The sequence below is a fragment of the Dasypus novemcinctus genome, chromosome 20, assembly GCF_030445035.2.
Source record: "Dasypus novemcinctus isolate mDasNov1 chromosome 20, mDasNov1.1.hap2, whole genome shotgun sequence".
Taxonomy (NCBI): domain Eukaryota; kingdom Metazoa; phylum Chordata; class Mammalia; order Cingulata; family Dasypodidae; genus Dasypus; species Dasypus novemcinctus.
Window position 1 is genome coordinate 53,469,674 of NC_080692.1, and position 17,547 is coordinate 53,487,220.

At 47.1% G+C, this 17,547-nt stretch overlaps 1 protein-coding gene across 3 annotated transcripts in view; it reads right to left on the reverse strand.

The window, feature by feature from the left end:
- The window catches only part of PKP2 (plakophilin 2), an 84,710-nt gene that overhangs the window by 52,380 nt on the left and 14,783 nt on the right, over positions 1–17,547 (reverse strand). For 2 of the 3 annotated variants that reach the window (XM_058283042.1, XM_058283041.1), the window contains exons 2-3: positions 5,920–6,032; positions 5,142–5,635 (exon numbers count right to left, since the gene is read on the reverse strand). In XM_058283042.1, coding sequence (XP_058139025.1) covers positions 5,142–5,635; positions 5,920–6,032 — 607 coding nt within the window. The remainder of the gene's footprint in view (positions 1–5,141; positions 5,636–5,919; positions 6,033–17,547) is intronic. The other variant, XM_058283043.2, reaches the window with a different exon arrangement.

The following is a 17,547-nucleotide window of genomic DNA, read 5'->3' on the forward strand; positions in this document are numbered from 1 at the left end:
TGCAGATCCAGGAGGCAGTTTGGCCATGAGAACTCTGTGCACCTCTGCTTGTGCAACCAATAAACCCGCTCTGTCTTTAAACGCCAGTGTCAGGAATTGGGAAAGAAGAACCCGCTTCTGTTGGGTGTCTGTTGGGAAAGGAGTAACGGGTCTCATTACTAAAAGCTGATACCCGCTGCTTCTAAACATGTTCAAGCCTGGAAGCGTTACCTCAGGGGCTTAAGAGTATTAGAAGTGGAGCAGAACATTCCAGCAGCTGCCTTGAGAACCGTATATCGATCTCATATTCAAAGATGCTGTTCCTCCAGAGCCTATTTTAACTGGTGAAAAATGCAAGCTATTATCATTAAAACCAGACTTGAGTCACTTTTATTTACTATCAACACATTTTTAAAAAGAAACGGATGTGGGAAGCAGGTGTGGCTCAATCAGCTGGGCTCCCGTCTACCATACGGGAGGCCCTGGGTTCAATGGTAGACCCTGGGTTCGTGTCCAGGGGCCTCCTTGTGAAGGGAGGCTCACCCACTCGCTGTGGAGAGCTGCTGGCCCCAAGTGCCGCAGAGAGCCGACTCAGCAAGGTGGCACAACAAAAAGGGAGACAAAAACACAGAAGAACATGCAGCAAATGGATAGAGAGAGCAGACAAAAAGCAAGTTGCAAGTGGGGGTGGGGATAAAATAAAAATAAGAAATACAGACACAGAAGAACACATAGTGTATGGACACAGAGAGCAGACACATGCAAAAAGCCATTGGGGGGGGGGGGGGAAAAATACTATGAAAAAAGAAAGAAATGGAAGTATGAGGTAAACATGGAGATCCCAGTGCCTTTACAGGGAAATCAAAACTAAAAAATCTCAATCCCTTTTACAATTTTAAGTCTTTCCCGTCAGGTTAACAGGTGTTTTAGCTGATGAAAGATAATTTATAACTTAAGCCATTTTTTTTTTTTAAATTCCATCATGAATCTGTCCCGTAAACCACAATATATCTTAGGAAAGTTTGGATTTCCCAAGTCCCTCTGATACCCACAAACGATTCCACTGCTCTAATCTTTTATTTCCCTGAACGTGATTCACAAAGGAGCTCAGCAAAGGCCCCGCCGCGTGGAACGGAGACGTGCTCGACACCGCCGCGCCGATTTTCTGTGGCTAAGGCCCACGCGGTCCAGCTCCACGGCGGCCTGCCACCTTCAGCTGCCCCCTCCCACTCCTCTCGCCGCCCCCCAACCACACCAGGCCTCTGCCCTCCTCCAAACACTGCCCGCCTCCTCCCAAGCCAGCCCCTTTGACTCTCCTGCCTATTCACCAAGGCTCCACTGGAACTGTGCTGCCCTTGCGCCCACGCCTCGGGGTCATCCCTCTAGCTCTCCCCTGTGCTCCCTCGCCTCCCCCCCCTCATCACCCACCCCCTTCCTCCCTCCCTCCCTTCCCACTCCCCATAAAACACTTCGAGACGTCGGCTCTGGGGGAGGGACCCCCGTCGCTGGAGAACATTCTCCAGAAAGGAGGGTTTTCAATGCCTTGTACCTGCGTGGGGAGTGATGTCAGCAACAAGAGAAGTGCCAGAGGAGGCGGAGAGCAACACCGTGGTCAGGCAGAGACATTTCATAAACCCGAAACAGACTTCACCGCCCAGGCCCCGCGGGCAGCTCCCTGCTCACACGCCGGCTGCGTCCCCAGGTCACCACCCGGCTGCACTTCAGAGGAGAAGAAGTGAGAGCAGGGGTGGAAAGCTCCTGCCTCGCACCAAATGCTCAAAAAATGCTAATTCCCCGATGTTGCAGTGTGCGAAACACTGCTTTGGAAGATGACTCTGAAGTGAATAGATGTTTCCAGAAATGAAGACATACATGAGGGCATTGTAAGAGTCTCAGGAGGCAATGAAGGCTTAAATTGGGCTGTTAAAAGTAGAAATGGAAGGAAAGACCCTGTGGCAATTTGAAAGCGCTTGGTGATTATGAGGACCTGGAAGGAAGTCAGGCAGGCCTTTCTGTTCTTTTCCACTCACTCCATGTCACACCCAAGCCCCTGGCTCTCTCCACAGGCTGTCCCAGGGCACAGCGATCGCGCTCTCTGAATTCCTGCAGACGCTGGCACGTACCACACAACCTAGCACGTGCATGTATCTTTTCTTTTAATTTTTTAATTTTAAATTCATTTTTTTAATATTACATTAAAAAAAATGAGGTCCCCATGTACCCCCCACCCCCTCACCCCACTGTGCCCCCCACAGCAACAATCTCCTCCATCATCATGAGACATTCATTGCATTTGGTGAATACATTTCTAAGCACCGCTGCACCTCATTGTCAATGGTCCACTCGAGAGTATCTTGCACTTCCTTGTCCGCTGGTCCTCTCTACACCTTCATAAGTGCCGCTCAGTTTTTATCACTCATGGTGCTGGTTCCTGTGGCGGAGCCTAATATTCACGTGCTGAACCACTGAGTGCCCAAAGGTAAAGAAATCAAAGTTTCAGAAAAATTCATTGAAACCCTTGACTTGGTGCCTTTTCACCCTTCTCCATCAGTCTGGTTGTTAGGACGGGTGTGGACTTTCTTGGTTTACTTGGACGGTTTGGGCTTTTGCTGCCTCAGTGACTGGCCGGTCGGTCCTCTTTTGGAAGCCAGATCCTTTGTTCAAAGCCGATGCCACTGCGCTGGTTGATGGCTTTATCGAGCGAGTCTAGAGGAACGGGCCCCAAGTGTGAGAAGACCCTGAACAGGCAGGAACTTCACTAGACAGAAAAGACAGACTCAGAGGACAAGGAGCAGGCAGTGGGCGTGGCTCGGTGGTCCAGCGCCTGCTTGCCATATACGAGGTGCCAGGTTCAACCCCCAGTGCCTCCTAAAAAACAAAGAAGGGCTGGACACGGTTTGGAATGTGAGGTTACCTCGGGCAGCGGGAGCAGGCCAGGTGGTCTCAGCGCCAGCCTGGGGTCTGGCGTGAGCCATGGGCTCAGCACGGACGGGCAGGGGCGGGCACAGAGGCCCCGCAATCACGCCCTCCCTTCGGGGCCGAGAATCCCTCTTCATAGAGAGCAAAGGTCCCTCTTATGATGTGTGGTCTCTAGGCTGGGAACTCAGCAAACCGTCAGGAGGTGGGAGAGCAGGGAACCTGCGACGGGGGAGGGTCACTGTCTAGAGACCTGCAGGGGGAGGGTCGGAGACCCCCAGTGTGGAAAGACCAGCAGCAACAACAGGTAAAGACCCCTGCCTGCAAGAGAGCGAGACGCCTAATCCACCAAACCATGGATCAACCTCGCTAGCGCCCGCCCGGTGCCCAAGGGCGCAGAAGCCGTCAGCGACCAGCCCCCCGGTGCTCTTCCCCGCACGTGCCCACCCACCTGCTCCGACGTTCCTTCCCCAGACACGGTTCAATAAACCTTCCTGTTCCCTAGTTCGATCCTTGAATTCTTTCCTGCAATCGAACAAGAACGCTCTCTGCCAACAGTCAGGAATGAACACTTCTCCCCTTTATTTTAAAAATGCTTGACCCCACGTGGTCCTATTCTTTGGAGTCGGATTAAGTCTTCAGGCTTTGAGGAGCATTCCAACAATCTTGGAGAAGGTTTTGAGCGAGGCGAGACGGAGGCAGAGTGGTCTGTGCGGTGCAGGCGGAAGGACAGGCAAAACTGAAGCCCCCTGCGAGGCAGAAGTGTGGCTCGGTGACAGCGGCCGTGGGGGGAGAACGCAGCCGGGGTTCGTGGCTTTCCGACGGCGGTAGGAGGAGGAGCTGGCCGGGCTCAGGGGCAGGCAGGAGCTCACGGTCCGGCGAGGCTGTCGGCCCGGGAGGTGCCGGGTGGTCAGGGCCACACAGGCCCGGCGATCAGCAGGAGGGCAGAGCCCACGACAGCGCGACGGGAGTCGGGGGTGTAGGCGGGACGCAGGGCCTCCCGGAGTAGCACCAGCACTCAGGAACGAAGGCGGAAGGTGGCATCTTCGGGCCCACAGAGAAGACACGCTCAAAAGAGGCAGAACACAGGAGAGGCACAGAAACCAGGAGGTGCCGGAAACCAGGGCGAGGCATGCCACCAACAGCGGCGTCAACAATGCCAGAAAGAACGAAGACTCAGTGCGTGACCGGTGGTGTAAAAACAAAGCAGCCACCGCGCACCTGTCCCGAGGGGGTCCCGGGGAAGCAGAGGCTGAGGAGAGGACAGGCAGTTGCAGGGCCACACCAAGACCGCGGCGGGAGGACACCGGGTGTCGGGGGACGTGGGAGCACAGACTTTCTTACTGTCAAAAACCATTTCATTAAATCTGTGCCTGGCACAAATCCTAGCATACGGTAAACCTTCGACGAGAGCGAATCATCAATTTAAAACTCTCCATAATGAATTATGTCATGGATTTTTTCCTCTTTCTAACTGTATCCACTTTGACAAAGGATCTGCTTTCTACAAGAAATGTTAGACGTGTTGTTCATGGTAAATTTTGTTTCATAAAAAATGTTTTTCTGCTTCAAGATTAGAACAAACTTAACATCTTTCAGGAAAGAAATTTATCACCAGTGCCTGTAGGTGACGGTAACACTACATAATTACACTTAAAAGCATGATTAAAGCTGTTACATTTCACCAAGCAACTCTAGAAACCAAAGGAATACCACATATTTAATGTTTTACCATTATGATAACAGATTATTTCAAGAGCTACTGATTTCATGAGTTATCCATTGCTTAACCTTTCTCTTAGTAATAATCTTCTTCAGTTTACAGAATTCATGTACCTGAATTAAACTAGAATAAGGGAATAAGTTCCCCAAAACTAAATTAGTCAAACCGTACAGTAAATAGCAGGGCCGTAAACATGAGAAATTATTATAAAATTCAATTATTTTAATTTTTCAGTAATTGCCAGAAAACACCCTGCAAGTCACTGACCCTGAACCCAAAAGGCGAAGATGCCAGGTGTCCAAGCCGGGTAGGGGCGCGAGGGCCTGGTTTGGCTGCTGCCTCCGCGGTGGTGATGGCGTCGGAGCGCACGCCGAGCCCGGAGGGCCCCCCTCGGCCACCCGGGGCAGCCTCCCTCGGCGCCGCGGGCACCCGGCACCGCCGCGCGGGCACAGCCGCCTCTGCACCCCGGGTCCCGGGAAGCCTCTTTCCAGAAGCCCCGCGCGCCGCGGCCTGGGGGACTTACCCGAGCGCGGGGCCGCCTGTCTCCGGGAGCAGCGTCCTGCTCCCCACCGCGGCCACCTGGCCGGCCGTGACGCGCGTCCTGCGCGTGGAGCGCGAGCTGTGGAAGGAGCTCTGGCGCCAGGAGGAGGTGAGGGGCGGCGGGGGCGCGGGCGGCCACACGCCGTTCACTCTCTCCAGGAGGTTGCCGGTGCTGCGGCTGGTGCGCGGCCGGGGGCACGCGAGCAACACGGGCTCCCACGGGGCCCCGCGCGGCCACCGCGGGCACGGCGCGTCCAGGAGGCGCGGCCCGAAGGTCTCGGAGCGCGCATACCTAGGCGGCGGCGCGGTCCCGCGGCTCTCCCGGCGCTGCAGACCGTAGAAGACGTCGCTGTGGGCGTAGTGGACCCCCTCGGGGCTGCTGTCGGGGGAGACCTCGAGCCTCCTCAGCGGCAGCCTCTGCGCGCTGGGCTGCGCGGTCCTCCCCCGCCGGTGCTCGTAGGTGGCCGTGGCGCCCACCTGCAGGAGAGAGCCCGCGTGAGCCCTGGGGCCGCCCGCCCGGGCCCCCCAAAGCCCGGGTTCCTTGCTGCGCACAGGCCTCTGCTCAACAGCCTCGGTGGGCGTCTCTTTCCGTGCGCTAGGATTTGCTACTGCTTCAAGTTTCCCCTTTCCCGTAGCGTCCACACGAAACCAGCTGCTTCCTGATTCATTTAGGAAATCGTCTTACTCGGGAGAGGTAACGACCAGGAGTAACTGCAGATGCCCCGCGGTCATCTGCCGGGGCGGCGGGCTTGGGGGCCTACCTTCTGCGCCTCGTAGGTTTTGGCGGCGGTGGCGAGCCCCCCGGCGAAGTCATTTTCGACCAGGTGCAGGTTGTAGACGTACTCGGGGACGCTGCTGGCTCGATGCAGACTTCCTGCAGTCAAGCAGAGATGAAGGTAACTCAGACATAAGGGGGCTACTCAGTCCTGGAAGACTCTGTAACAACAGTATATCGAACTTTAGAAAAATTTCTCTCCCCTTCCCTCCCCCCCAGTTGTCTACTCTGTGTCCCTTCACTGTGTGTTCTTCTGTGGCCGCTTCTATCCTTATCAGCGGCACGGGAATCTGTGTCTCTTTTTGTTGCATCATCTTGCTGCCTCAGCTCTCCGTGTGGGCGGCGCCATTCCTGGGCAGGCTGCACTTTCTTTCGCGCTGGGCGGCTCTCCTTACGGGGCGCACTCCTTGCGCGTGGGGCTCCCCTACACAGGGGACACCCCTGCGTGGCACGGCACTCCTTGCGCGCATCAGCACTGCGCGTGGGCCAGCTCCACACGGGTCAAGGAGGCCCGGGGTTTGAACCCTGGACCTCGCATGTGGTAGGTGGACGCCCTATGTGTTGAGCCAAATCCACTTCCCTATATTGAACTTTAGAATTTAAGTAATTGGGCCAACACCAGACATTAGATTTATATTAGGGTTTTAAATCCTGCTTTAAAGCATCCTTGCATGTGGCAAATGATGAAAGGGTATCAAAACATTCTCTACAAACTTTTCAAAATAAATGAATAACTGCAAAAGAAAAGGGAAATTCCAGAAGTTGCTTTCTGAGACGGTGGGTGGGTGGGTGTGGTCTTTGGGGGCTCCCGCCGTGGTAAGCGTGGCCAGGGTGGAAACGCAGAAGGCGACGGCAGCCCCTCCATCCCTCTTCAGATCGCCGCAGCCACGCTCAGGTGTGGCTCTAAGAGCAAAGGTGGAGAGAGGGCGGCCTCATGGTTTTGATGATGCAGGAAAGAGTCATTCTAAAACAAAGTCAAGGAAACCGTCGTGGGAAGCAGTTGTAGCTCAACTGATAGAGCGTCCGCCTACAATATGGAGGGTCCAGGGTTTGATACCCAGGGCCTCCTGACCGGTGTGGTGAGCTGGCCCATGCGCAGTGCTGTCGCACACAAGGAGTGCCGTGCCACACAGGGGCGCTCCCCACATAGGGGTGCCCCATGCACAAGGAGTGTGCCCCGTAAGGAGAGCTGCCCCGCGTGAAAAAAAGCGCAGCCTGCCCAGGAGTGGTGCTGCACATACAGAGAGCTGATGCAGCAAGATGACGCAACAAAAAAGAGATGCAGTTTCCTGGTGCCACAGGATACTGCAAGTGGACACAGAAGAACACACAGTGAATGAACACAGACAGCAGACAATTGGGGTGGCGGGGAAGGGGAGAGAAATAAATAAATGTTAAAAAAAAAATCATTGGGTCAGGTCATGTTACAAAGATATAATATTACTCTGCTACAAAGTATCTCTAAATAGAAATGATCAAAGGGAGAAGTTGCTGAAACAATTTTATGAAGTGTCCTTTGTTGGGAGTAGAGGTCTAAAACATTTGTCCATATTGTTTTGATTATTATTATGTTATTACCAGCTCACAGTAAATGTCGTGGGGTTGTTTTTATTAGAAAGAGAGAGAGAAGGAGCGAAGGAAGGATGGATGGAGGGAGGAAAGGGGAGAGTTAGAGAGAAAAGAGGGAAAGAGAGAGATAAAGAGAGAGGGAGAAAAGAGGGAAAGAGAAAAAGTGAGGGGAGGAGAGGGAATGGAAGAGAGAGGTGATTCACAAAGATCCAAAAATGTTTGTTACAACACTGAAGAATTTGGGAATCATCCATTGGTTTAGGTGGTATATACTATAAAGTTCAATTTCCTAAGAGTTACCAGGACAGGAACTTGGAAGCTTCTTGCAATACACTGATGAAGGCAATAAATACGATGGTTGACTCAATGCCTCTAGATAGAGCAACTGGGTAGCTCAGCGTGATCAAAGAAAAGATGGTTCAGTTAGAAAAAGGCTAAGACTCTGTTCGAGGAATTGGTAATGTGAGAGTCAGGCAGTGGAGGAAATCGGCCCCTATACTACAAGCATTGTTTGGAGTTGAATGGGGGGACCGGTGCTTTGTTTGGTGGCCCAGCAGCCAGCTACCCTCAGGCCAAAGCCGGGAGAAGCCTTCCGTCCACAGGACCCCGAGATGCACGGCTCCTACATCTTAAAATACTTGTCTCAGGGGAAAGGAGGTAGAATACAGTATTGTGTCCACCTTCTATGTCCTTCATCCTTTTCTCAGCTTTTATTTTTTTCTCCTTTTCCAATCATGCTCTGCCTAATAAAATAAAAATAATATGGGAGGTGGAGCAAGATGGTGTCTGAGTAAGCGCACCCTCGTCTCTCCTGCAAAAAGCCAGCTGAGAGGGACGGAAGCCCGCCCCAGTGAGCTGTTTTGGGAACCCACAAAGCAGGAGGTTTCTGGACATCGACCTGGGGAGAGGGCAACCAAAGCAGTGCTCGCTCAAGGTAAAACGCGGTTTCTGACCCTAGAGCCCCAAGCTGTGGGAAGGCAAAACCCTTCCCCTCGGGCCGACAGCGCAGCGGTCCCTGAGCACCGCCAGTCGCATGGCGCGCTCCCAAGCCCCGTGTTCCCCGAACACACGATCCCTGAACCCTGCGTCCCGTAACCCACGTTCCTCAAAGCCGTTCCTCAAAGCCGTGCTCCCTGAGCCCGCACTCCCCCAAGGCCGCGTTCCCCCAACCCAGCCCTTCCCGAAGCCCGGCCTTCCCCTGACTCTCCAGGCTCAGACAAACTCTGAGAGTGGGAGGGTTTTGGTGAGGGGCGCGGAGGGGCCCGAGGAGCGCGGGTTCAACTGTCTGGCCCCCTCTTTCTTCCAGCTTGGAGGAGCATGCCAGGCTGGCCTGGGGAGAGCCTAGGAAGAGAGGAGAGGTGACTCTGCTGAGAGAGCCCTATTTACCTGAACACCCTGCGACAGGAAACTTGGTCTGGGAGAAGGTGGAGTCAGAAAACTAACTAGACCTTTGTAGCACACCCAAGGGAGGGCGACAGCAGTTGGTAGGTTCTAATACCGTCCTTAGGGTTCCTGGCAAGGTGTGGGTGCTCTCTCTCAAAGAAACTAAGAGTCATTATTTTCTGTAGTGAGTTGGCTCGCCAGGATCCCGTTTGAATCTCCAAGGGGGAGGGAAGGAGGAAGGAGAAAGGGGGAGGATCGATTCCTAAGCAGTTTATTCAATTGCAATGATGAGTCCTCGCCTGGTCTTTTTTGTTTGTTTGTTTTCTTGTCTTTCCTTCCTCTTTATCCCCCCCAACAGTCCTTTTTATATATTTTTCTCTCTTTCCTTTTACCTTCTTTTTTTCCCTAATAGGTGCTGCAGGCAGTGTTTCTTATTTGCTGTGCTTCCTCATCCTTGATTTCCTCTTTTCTGTGTGTACTGATTTTGGCTACCAATGCTATCCCCTTTCCTTTACATCTTTCTATCTTTGATCTTCTGTGGTTTCTCTTACATTCCGCCTCTCTTTGTTTAGCCCCCAGTTTTTCTGACTTTTTATTTCTAACACCTCTATTCTATTTTCTATCTTTTATTCACTCTTTATGTTATTGTCCTTTCTTTTCTCGTTCCTCTCTCCTGACCACGCTGGCCTTTTAATTCATACCATATTCCGCATATTCAATTTACCATCTCACTGTAGGCACTCCACTTTTTTACTGTTATAACTACACAGCTTACATGAGTTTAATATCCATTCTCCTAGCTCTCACGTGGTTCTTCTGCTAAATTTACAATCAATACTACTATTATACTTTTCCTTTTCTTACCTCTTTTGCTTTCCTTGGCCCTAATATTTTCCTTCAAGGGAACTTAGACAACAAAAGGGAATAGAAAAAGAAGAACAAAGTGTCAAAGAGAAGACTTAAAACACACACACACACAAACAGCACCTAAATAAACCCCAAGACTAGACGTAGAAGCTAATCAACTGAACAAACCCATTAAGATAAAATGATGACAAGACGGCAGCAAAAAATTACAAATCATACCAATAATCAGGAAAGCATGGCCCAATCCAGTGAACAAACTAAAAACCAGGAAGGGTAGCGGAACATCAAACAACTAATCAAAGCTCTCAAAACATATATCATGGACCAATTTAATGAAGTGAAGGAAGAGATTAAGGATATTAACAAAACACTTGGAGAGCATACAGAAATTATAAACATCCAAAAAAAGGTAACAGATGTGATGGTGATGAATGGCACAATCCAAGGAATAAGGAATACACTCAACAAATAACAGCAGATTTAGAGAGGCAGAGGGAAAAATTAGTAATGTGGGAGACAGTACATCTGAAATCAAACAGTAGAATTGATCAATAAAAAGACAGAAACCCAGCAGAGACTTAGGAACCTGAATGACAACACAAAACGCACAAACATATGTATTACAGGCATCTCAGAAGGAGAAGAGAAGGGAAAGGGGACAGAAAGAGTGTAGGAGGAAATCATGGCTGAAAACTTCCCAAACTTACTGAGGGAGATGGATGTACATGTCCAGGAAGCACAACGCACCCCAAAGAGCATAAGTCCCAACAAGCCCACCCTAAGACATATTCTTGTCAAATTATCCAATGCTTAAGACAAAGGGAAAATACTGAAGGTAGCAAGAGAAGAGAACCATCACATACAAGGGAAGCTCAATAAAATTAAGTGCTGGGAAGCAGACGTGGCTCGACTGATAAGCGTGTCCGTCTACCATAAGGAGGGTCCAGGGTTCACTCCCCAGGGTCTCCTGACCCATGTGGTGAGCTGGCCCATGTGCAATGCTGCTGTGCGCAAGGAGTGCCCTGCAAGGAGAGCCACCCTGTGTGATAAAAGCGCAGCCCACCCAAGAGTGGTGCTGCACACATGGCGAGCTGACACAGCAAGATGACGCAACAACAAAAAAGAGATGTAGTTTCCCAGTGCCACTGGATAATGCAAGCAGATGCAGAAGAACACATAGCAAATGGACAGAGAGAGCAAATAATGGGGGAAGGGGAGAGAAATAAATAAATCTAAAAAAAAAAAAGATTAAGTGCTGATTTATCATCTGAAACCATGGAGGCAAGAAGGCAGTGGTATGACATAGTCAAGGTACTAAAAGAAAAAAAATTCCAGCCAAAAATACTCTATTCACCCTGGCAACGAGGGACCACTATCAACTACCAACTGATGATGCAACTGGAAAATGACCTTATACGGAAGGTTCAATGCGGATCAGCAGAATATCCATGTCTACATAAAATACCATGACTTTAAAATGCTGTTTGACCTAAAGTAAGGGGGAAATGGAAAGGAGAAATGAGTTTATATGGCTACGAGTTTCTAAAAAAGAGTCTGGAGGCTGGCAGAAGGTTTGCCCTCATGCACAACTGAGCAGAGTCAGAGAGACAGATAAAGCAGATACAACCCCCAGATATTGGTTCCTTTGAGGGCTAAAGAGACCCATGGGAGTTATGGTCATGGCCGATGGGGTTAACTACCAGGGCAGATGGCCCCTCTTTGGAAATGGTGTTTATGTGTGATGAATCTGGACTCAGATGGGATCTCCCTTCATAAGACTTTCATGCTAATGTGCTGGAGGTGCAGTTAATGTTGGGGTTTAAGATATATTTAGGGGATTTGAATCTCTGGACTGACAATGTCATAGCCAGATCCTGAGCCTCAACAGACTCCAGCACCTACAATCTGATTTATTGGACTTACCACACTCAGCTAAGATGGAGGTGAAGAAGGACAACCACCACACCATGGAGCCTAGAGTGATTACAACTGAAAATGGGAGGATTGCATCCAGCATCCAGGTGGAATCTGAGCCTCCTCTTGACATAAAGGTGCAATGGACACAACCAATCCAGTGTCCACATAGAAGAGGTGGCATTGGATTGGGAAAAGTGGACATAATGGACAAAGGGTATGGGGAAAGGCAGGAAGAGATGAGAGGTGGAGGCGTCTTCGGGACATGGAGCTGCCCTGGATGGTGCTTCAGAGGTAATCACCGGACATTGTAAATCCTCACAGGGCCTACATGATGGAATAGAGGAGAGTATGGGCCATGATGTGAACCAATGTATATGAGGTGCAGAGGTGCCCAAAGATGTACTTACCAAATCCAATGGATGTGTCAGGATGATGGGAACGAGTGTTGTTGGGGGGGGGGGAGAGGGGGGGTGGGGGGGTGGGGTTGAATGGGACCTCACATATATATTTTTAATGTAATATTATTACAAAGTCAATAAAAAATAAAAAAATTAAAAAAAAATACTCTATTCAGCAAAGCTAGTATTCAAAAGTGATGGAGAGTTCAAAATATTCACAGATAAACAGAAACTAAGAGAGTATGTCAACAAGAAATCTTCCCTTCAAGAAACACTAAAGGGAGTTCTGCAAGAAGAAAAAAAACATGAAAGACAGAGTTGGAGGAGAGCATAAGAATAACTAAAAAGACAAAAAGAAAACAAAAACAATATGTGACATACACAAATCCAAAGAAAATATGGCTAATGTAAGTGAATCCTTGAGACTAATAACACTGAATGTCAATGGTTTAATCTCACCTGTCAAGAGACACAGATTGGAAGAATGTATAAGAAAATACGACCCATCTACATGCTGTCTAAAAGAAACTCATCCTAGACCCAGGGATTCAAGGAGGTTGAAAGTAAATGGCTGGAAAACAATCTTACAGGCATACAATAACCAAAAAAGGGCAAGAGTAGCTATATTAATCTCAGACAAAATAGACATTAAATGTGAAACTATTGTGAGAGACAAAGATTGACCCCACATATTAGTAAAAGGGGTAATCTTTCAAGAAGAAAGAACAATCATAAACATTTGTGCTCCTAACCAGGGTGCCTCCAAGTACATGAGGCAAACACTGGAAAAATTAAGTGAAGAAATAGATGCCTCTACAATTATAGTGGGGGACTTTAATACACCACTATCATCGTTGGGCAGAATATCTCAAAAGAGAATCAATAAAGACTTTGAACAATATATTAGAGGACCTGGACCTAAAAGACATATACAGAACATTATACCCAAATACAGCAGGATATACATTCTCAAGTGCACATGGATCATTCTCCAAGATAGACCACATGCTAGGCCACAGAAAAAGTCTCAATGAATTCAGAAAGATTGAAATCATACAAAATAATTTCTCTGACCACAGTGGAATGGAACTGGAAATCCTTAGAGCCAGAAACCCAGATTAGGCACTAAGATATGGAAGTTAAACAATATACTCTTACACATACAGTGGGTCAAGGAGGAAATCTCAAAAGAAATCAGTAACTGCCTTGAAACTAATGAAAATGACAACAGAATATATCAAAACTTATGGGATGCAGCAAAAGCTGTACTGAGAGGGAAATTCATAGCCATAAATTCATACATTAAAAAAAGAAGAGCTAAAATTGAAGACCTAACTGCACACTTGGAGGAATTAGTAAAAAAACAACAACAAACTAACCCCAAAGGAAGAAGAAAGAAAGAAAAAACAAAGATCAGAGTAGGACTAAATGAAATAAGAAATAAAAAAGCATTAAAAAATAAACAAAACAAAGAGCTGGTTCTTTGAGAAGATCAATAAAATTGACAAACCCTTAGCTAGACTAACAAAGAAAAAAAGTGAGAAGATGCAAATACACAAAATAAGAACTGAGAAAGGGGATATCACCACTGATCCCACTGAAATAAAGACTATCATAGGAGGATACTTTGAAAAACTATATGCCAACAAGAAGGGCAATTTAGAGGAAATGGACATACTTCTAGAAACGCATAAGCAGCCTATATTGATGAAAGAAGAAATTGACAATCTCAACAAACCAATCACAAGTAAAGAGATAGAATTAGTCATTAAAAACCTCCCAACTTAAGAAGAGCCCTGGCCAGACGACTTCACAGATGAATTCTACCAAACATTCCAGAAAGAACTAACATCAATCTTTCTTAAACTCTTTTAAAAAAATCAAAACAGAAGGAACATTGTCTAACTCATTCTATGATGTCAACATTACAGATTGAAGGAAAAAAATCACATGATCGTATCTATAGACACAGAAAAAACATTTCACAAAATACAGCACACTTTCTTGATAGAAACATTGCAAAAGATAGGAATAAAGGAAACGTTCTGAACATGATAATGGGTATATATGAAAAAACCCACAGCTAACATCATTTACAATGGTGAAATCCTAACATCTTTGCCTCCAAGATCAGGAACAAGACAAGGATGCCCACTCTCACCCCTCCTATTTAACACTGTGTTAGAAGTACTTGCTCGAGCACTGAGGCAAGAACCAGAAATAAAAGGCATCCAAATTGGAAAGGAAGTAGTCAAAATTTCACTATTTGCAGATGACATGATCTTATACATAGAAAACCCTGAGAAATCTACAACAAAGCTTCTAGAACTTATAAACGAGTTCAGTAATGTTGCAGGTTATAAGATCAATGTGCGAAAATCAGTAGCATTTCTGTACACCAATAATGAGCAATCTGAGGAGGAAATCAAGAAACAAATACCATTTACAACAGTAAATTAAAAAATCAAATACCGGGAAACGGACTTTGGCCCAGTGGTTAGGGTGTCCGTCTACCACATGGGAGGTCCGCGGTTCAAGCCCCGGGCCTCCTTGACCCGTGTGGCGCTGGCCCATGCGCAGTGCTGATGCGCGCAAGGAGAGCCGTGCTACACAGGGGTGTCCCCCGCGTAGGGGAGCCCCATGCGCAAGGAGTGCACCCATAAGGAGAGCCGCCCAGCGCGAAGGAGGGAGTAGCCTGCCGAGGAGTGGCGCCGCCCACACTTCCCGTGCCGCTGACGACAACAGAAGTGGACAAAGAAACAAGACACAGCAAAAAGACACAGAAAACAGACAACTGGGGGAGGGGAGGGGAATTAAATAAATAAAAATAAATCTTAAAAAAAAAAAAATCAAATACCTAGGAATAAATTTAACAAAAGATATAAAAGACTTATACACAGAAAACTACACAATACTTTTCAAGGAAATCAAAGAAGACTTAAATAAATGGAAGAATATTCCCTCTTCATGGATAGGAAGACTAAATATCTTTAAGATGTCTATCCTACCCAAACTGATCTACAGAGTCAATGCAATCCCAAGAAAAATCAACACAGCATTTTTTAATGAACTAGAAAAACTAACTATGAAATTTATTTGGAAAAGAAAGAGGCCCTGAATAGCCAAAATCATAAACATATTGAAAAAGAAAAATGCAATTGGAGGAATCACACTACCTGACTTCAAAACATATTACAAAGCTGCAGTGGTGAAAACAGCATGGTGTGGGCACAAGGACAGACATAATGACCAATGGAACCAAACAGAGTTCAGATATAGATCCTCACATATATGTCATTTGATAGTTGACAAGGCCACTAAGCCCATTCAACTGGGAGAGAATGGCCTCTTCAACAAATGGTGCCTGGAGAACTGGATCTCCATATGCAAAAGAATGAAAGAGGATTACCACCTCACACCTTACACACAAATCAACCCAAGATGGATCAAAGACCTAAATATAAGAGCTAAAATCACAAAGATCTTGGAAAACAATGTAGGGAAGTATCTACAGGACCTTGTAATAGGAAATGGCTTCATGAACTTCACACCCAAAGCATGAGCAGCAAAAGAACTAATAGATAAATGGGACCGCCTCAAAATTAAAGACTTTTGCACCTCAAAGGAGTTTGTCAAGAAAATGAAAAGACAGCCTACACAATGGGAGAAAATATTTGGTAACCATGTATCTGATAGGAGACTAATATCCTGCATATATAAAGAAATCCTATATCTCGAAAATAAAATGACAAACAACCCATTTAAAAATGGGCAAGAGACTTGAACAGACGCTTCTCCAAAGAAGAAATACAAATGGCTAAAAGCACATGAAAAGATGCTCAAAATCACTAGCTATTAGGGAAATGGAAATCAAAAGTACAATGAAATACCATCTTACTCCCATTAGACTGGCAGCTATTAAGAAAACAAGATATAAGTGTTGGAGAGGATGTGGAGGAATGGGAACACTCATCTACTGCTGGTGGAAATGCAGAAGGATCCAGCCATTCTGGAGGACAGTTTGGCAGTTCCTCAAAAAACTAGCTATAGATTTGCCATATGACCCAGCAATTCCACTGCTGCGTATATATACCCAGAAGAACTGAAAACAAGGACACAAACTGATATATGCACACCAATATTCATAGCAGCATTATTCACAATTGCCAAAAGTTGGAATCAACCCAAATGCCCATCAACAGATGAATGGATAAACAAAATGTGGTGTATACATACAATGGAACACTGCTCAGCTATAAGAAGGAATACAGTACAAACACATAGGATAACATGGATGAATCCTGATGGCCTTATGTTGAGGGAAGCAAGCCAGGCATTGAAGGACAAATACTACATGACCTCTTTGATATGAAATAAGCAAACCAAGCTGTTTCAGAAAGCTAGAGACTGCATGATAGGCTTACGGGAAATTAGGCGGGAGAGGAAGATTGTGAGCTGATACCTACATGGGTGAAATCTATGATAAATTGGAGGTAAGTATTTGTGTAGGGAAGGGATAAGATGGGGACATAGGGATACTATTGGGTGGGGCTTTGCAGGCTTGAGGTGGGCTAGAGTCAGATGGCCCAAGGAATTGGGGGGAGAGTTGGGGTGAACAGATGAACATGGGAGATTGTCGGGTATGTGGCTGAAACTATAATGATGAGAAAACTGTAGGAAATATAAAAGGGAAGGTTTACCTGTTTAAGGTGCTTAATGGGCATCTGGCACAGGGGCAGGCTTCTAGGGAGTGTGTGAGTGCTCATCCTGTCATAGTATGTTACATCATTGGGTGGAGACCCATACAATGAGTGGTAAGGTGTACCCCCATCCTGGGGGGACCTGATGTTCTCAAACAGAGGGAATTGTGTCTCTTGAGAGAATTGGTGGCTCCCAATGGGGTAGGACAGCTAGTGTATTAAGCCCTCAGCACTGTTACAAGTACCTGTGAATTTGGTCCTTCAAGCAGTGAAGCTTGGTTGTCACTGTGGGCCATGAGGGGCGGGGAGAGAGGAACAGAATAGATGGAAGCAGGGTAACTGCGGGGCAGTAGAAGTACTCCACAAGATCGTGCAATGATGGCTATAGGACATGTTAAATTTCACCAAAAATGTATAAAAGTCTGTAGGCTAAAATGTAAACCATAATGTAAACCATAATGTAACTAAAAATTGAGAAAATGGTACAGTCTAAAATATAAACCATAATGTAAACCAAAATGGAACCACGTTTGGTAGCTATTTTTCAATATCTGTACATCAGCTGCAGCAAATATAACATGAACATGTGAAAAGATCATTGCTGGGGAAGGGGGAAAAAGGTTTGATGTTGGATATATGGGAGTCCCCTATATTGAACAAGTGACTTTACTGTGATCTAAAACTTTCTTGAAGACAAAATTAAAAATTAAAAAAAAGGATGTGGACACTGAGGAAGGAATGAAAGAAATTGCCTTGGGGGGTATGGGGAAGGGAAGAGAA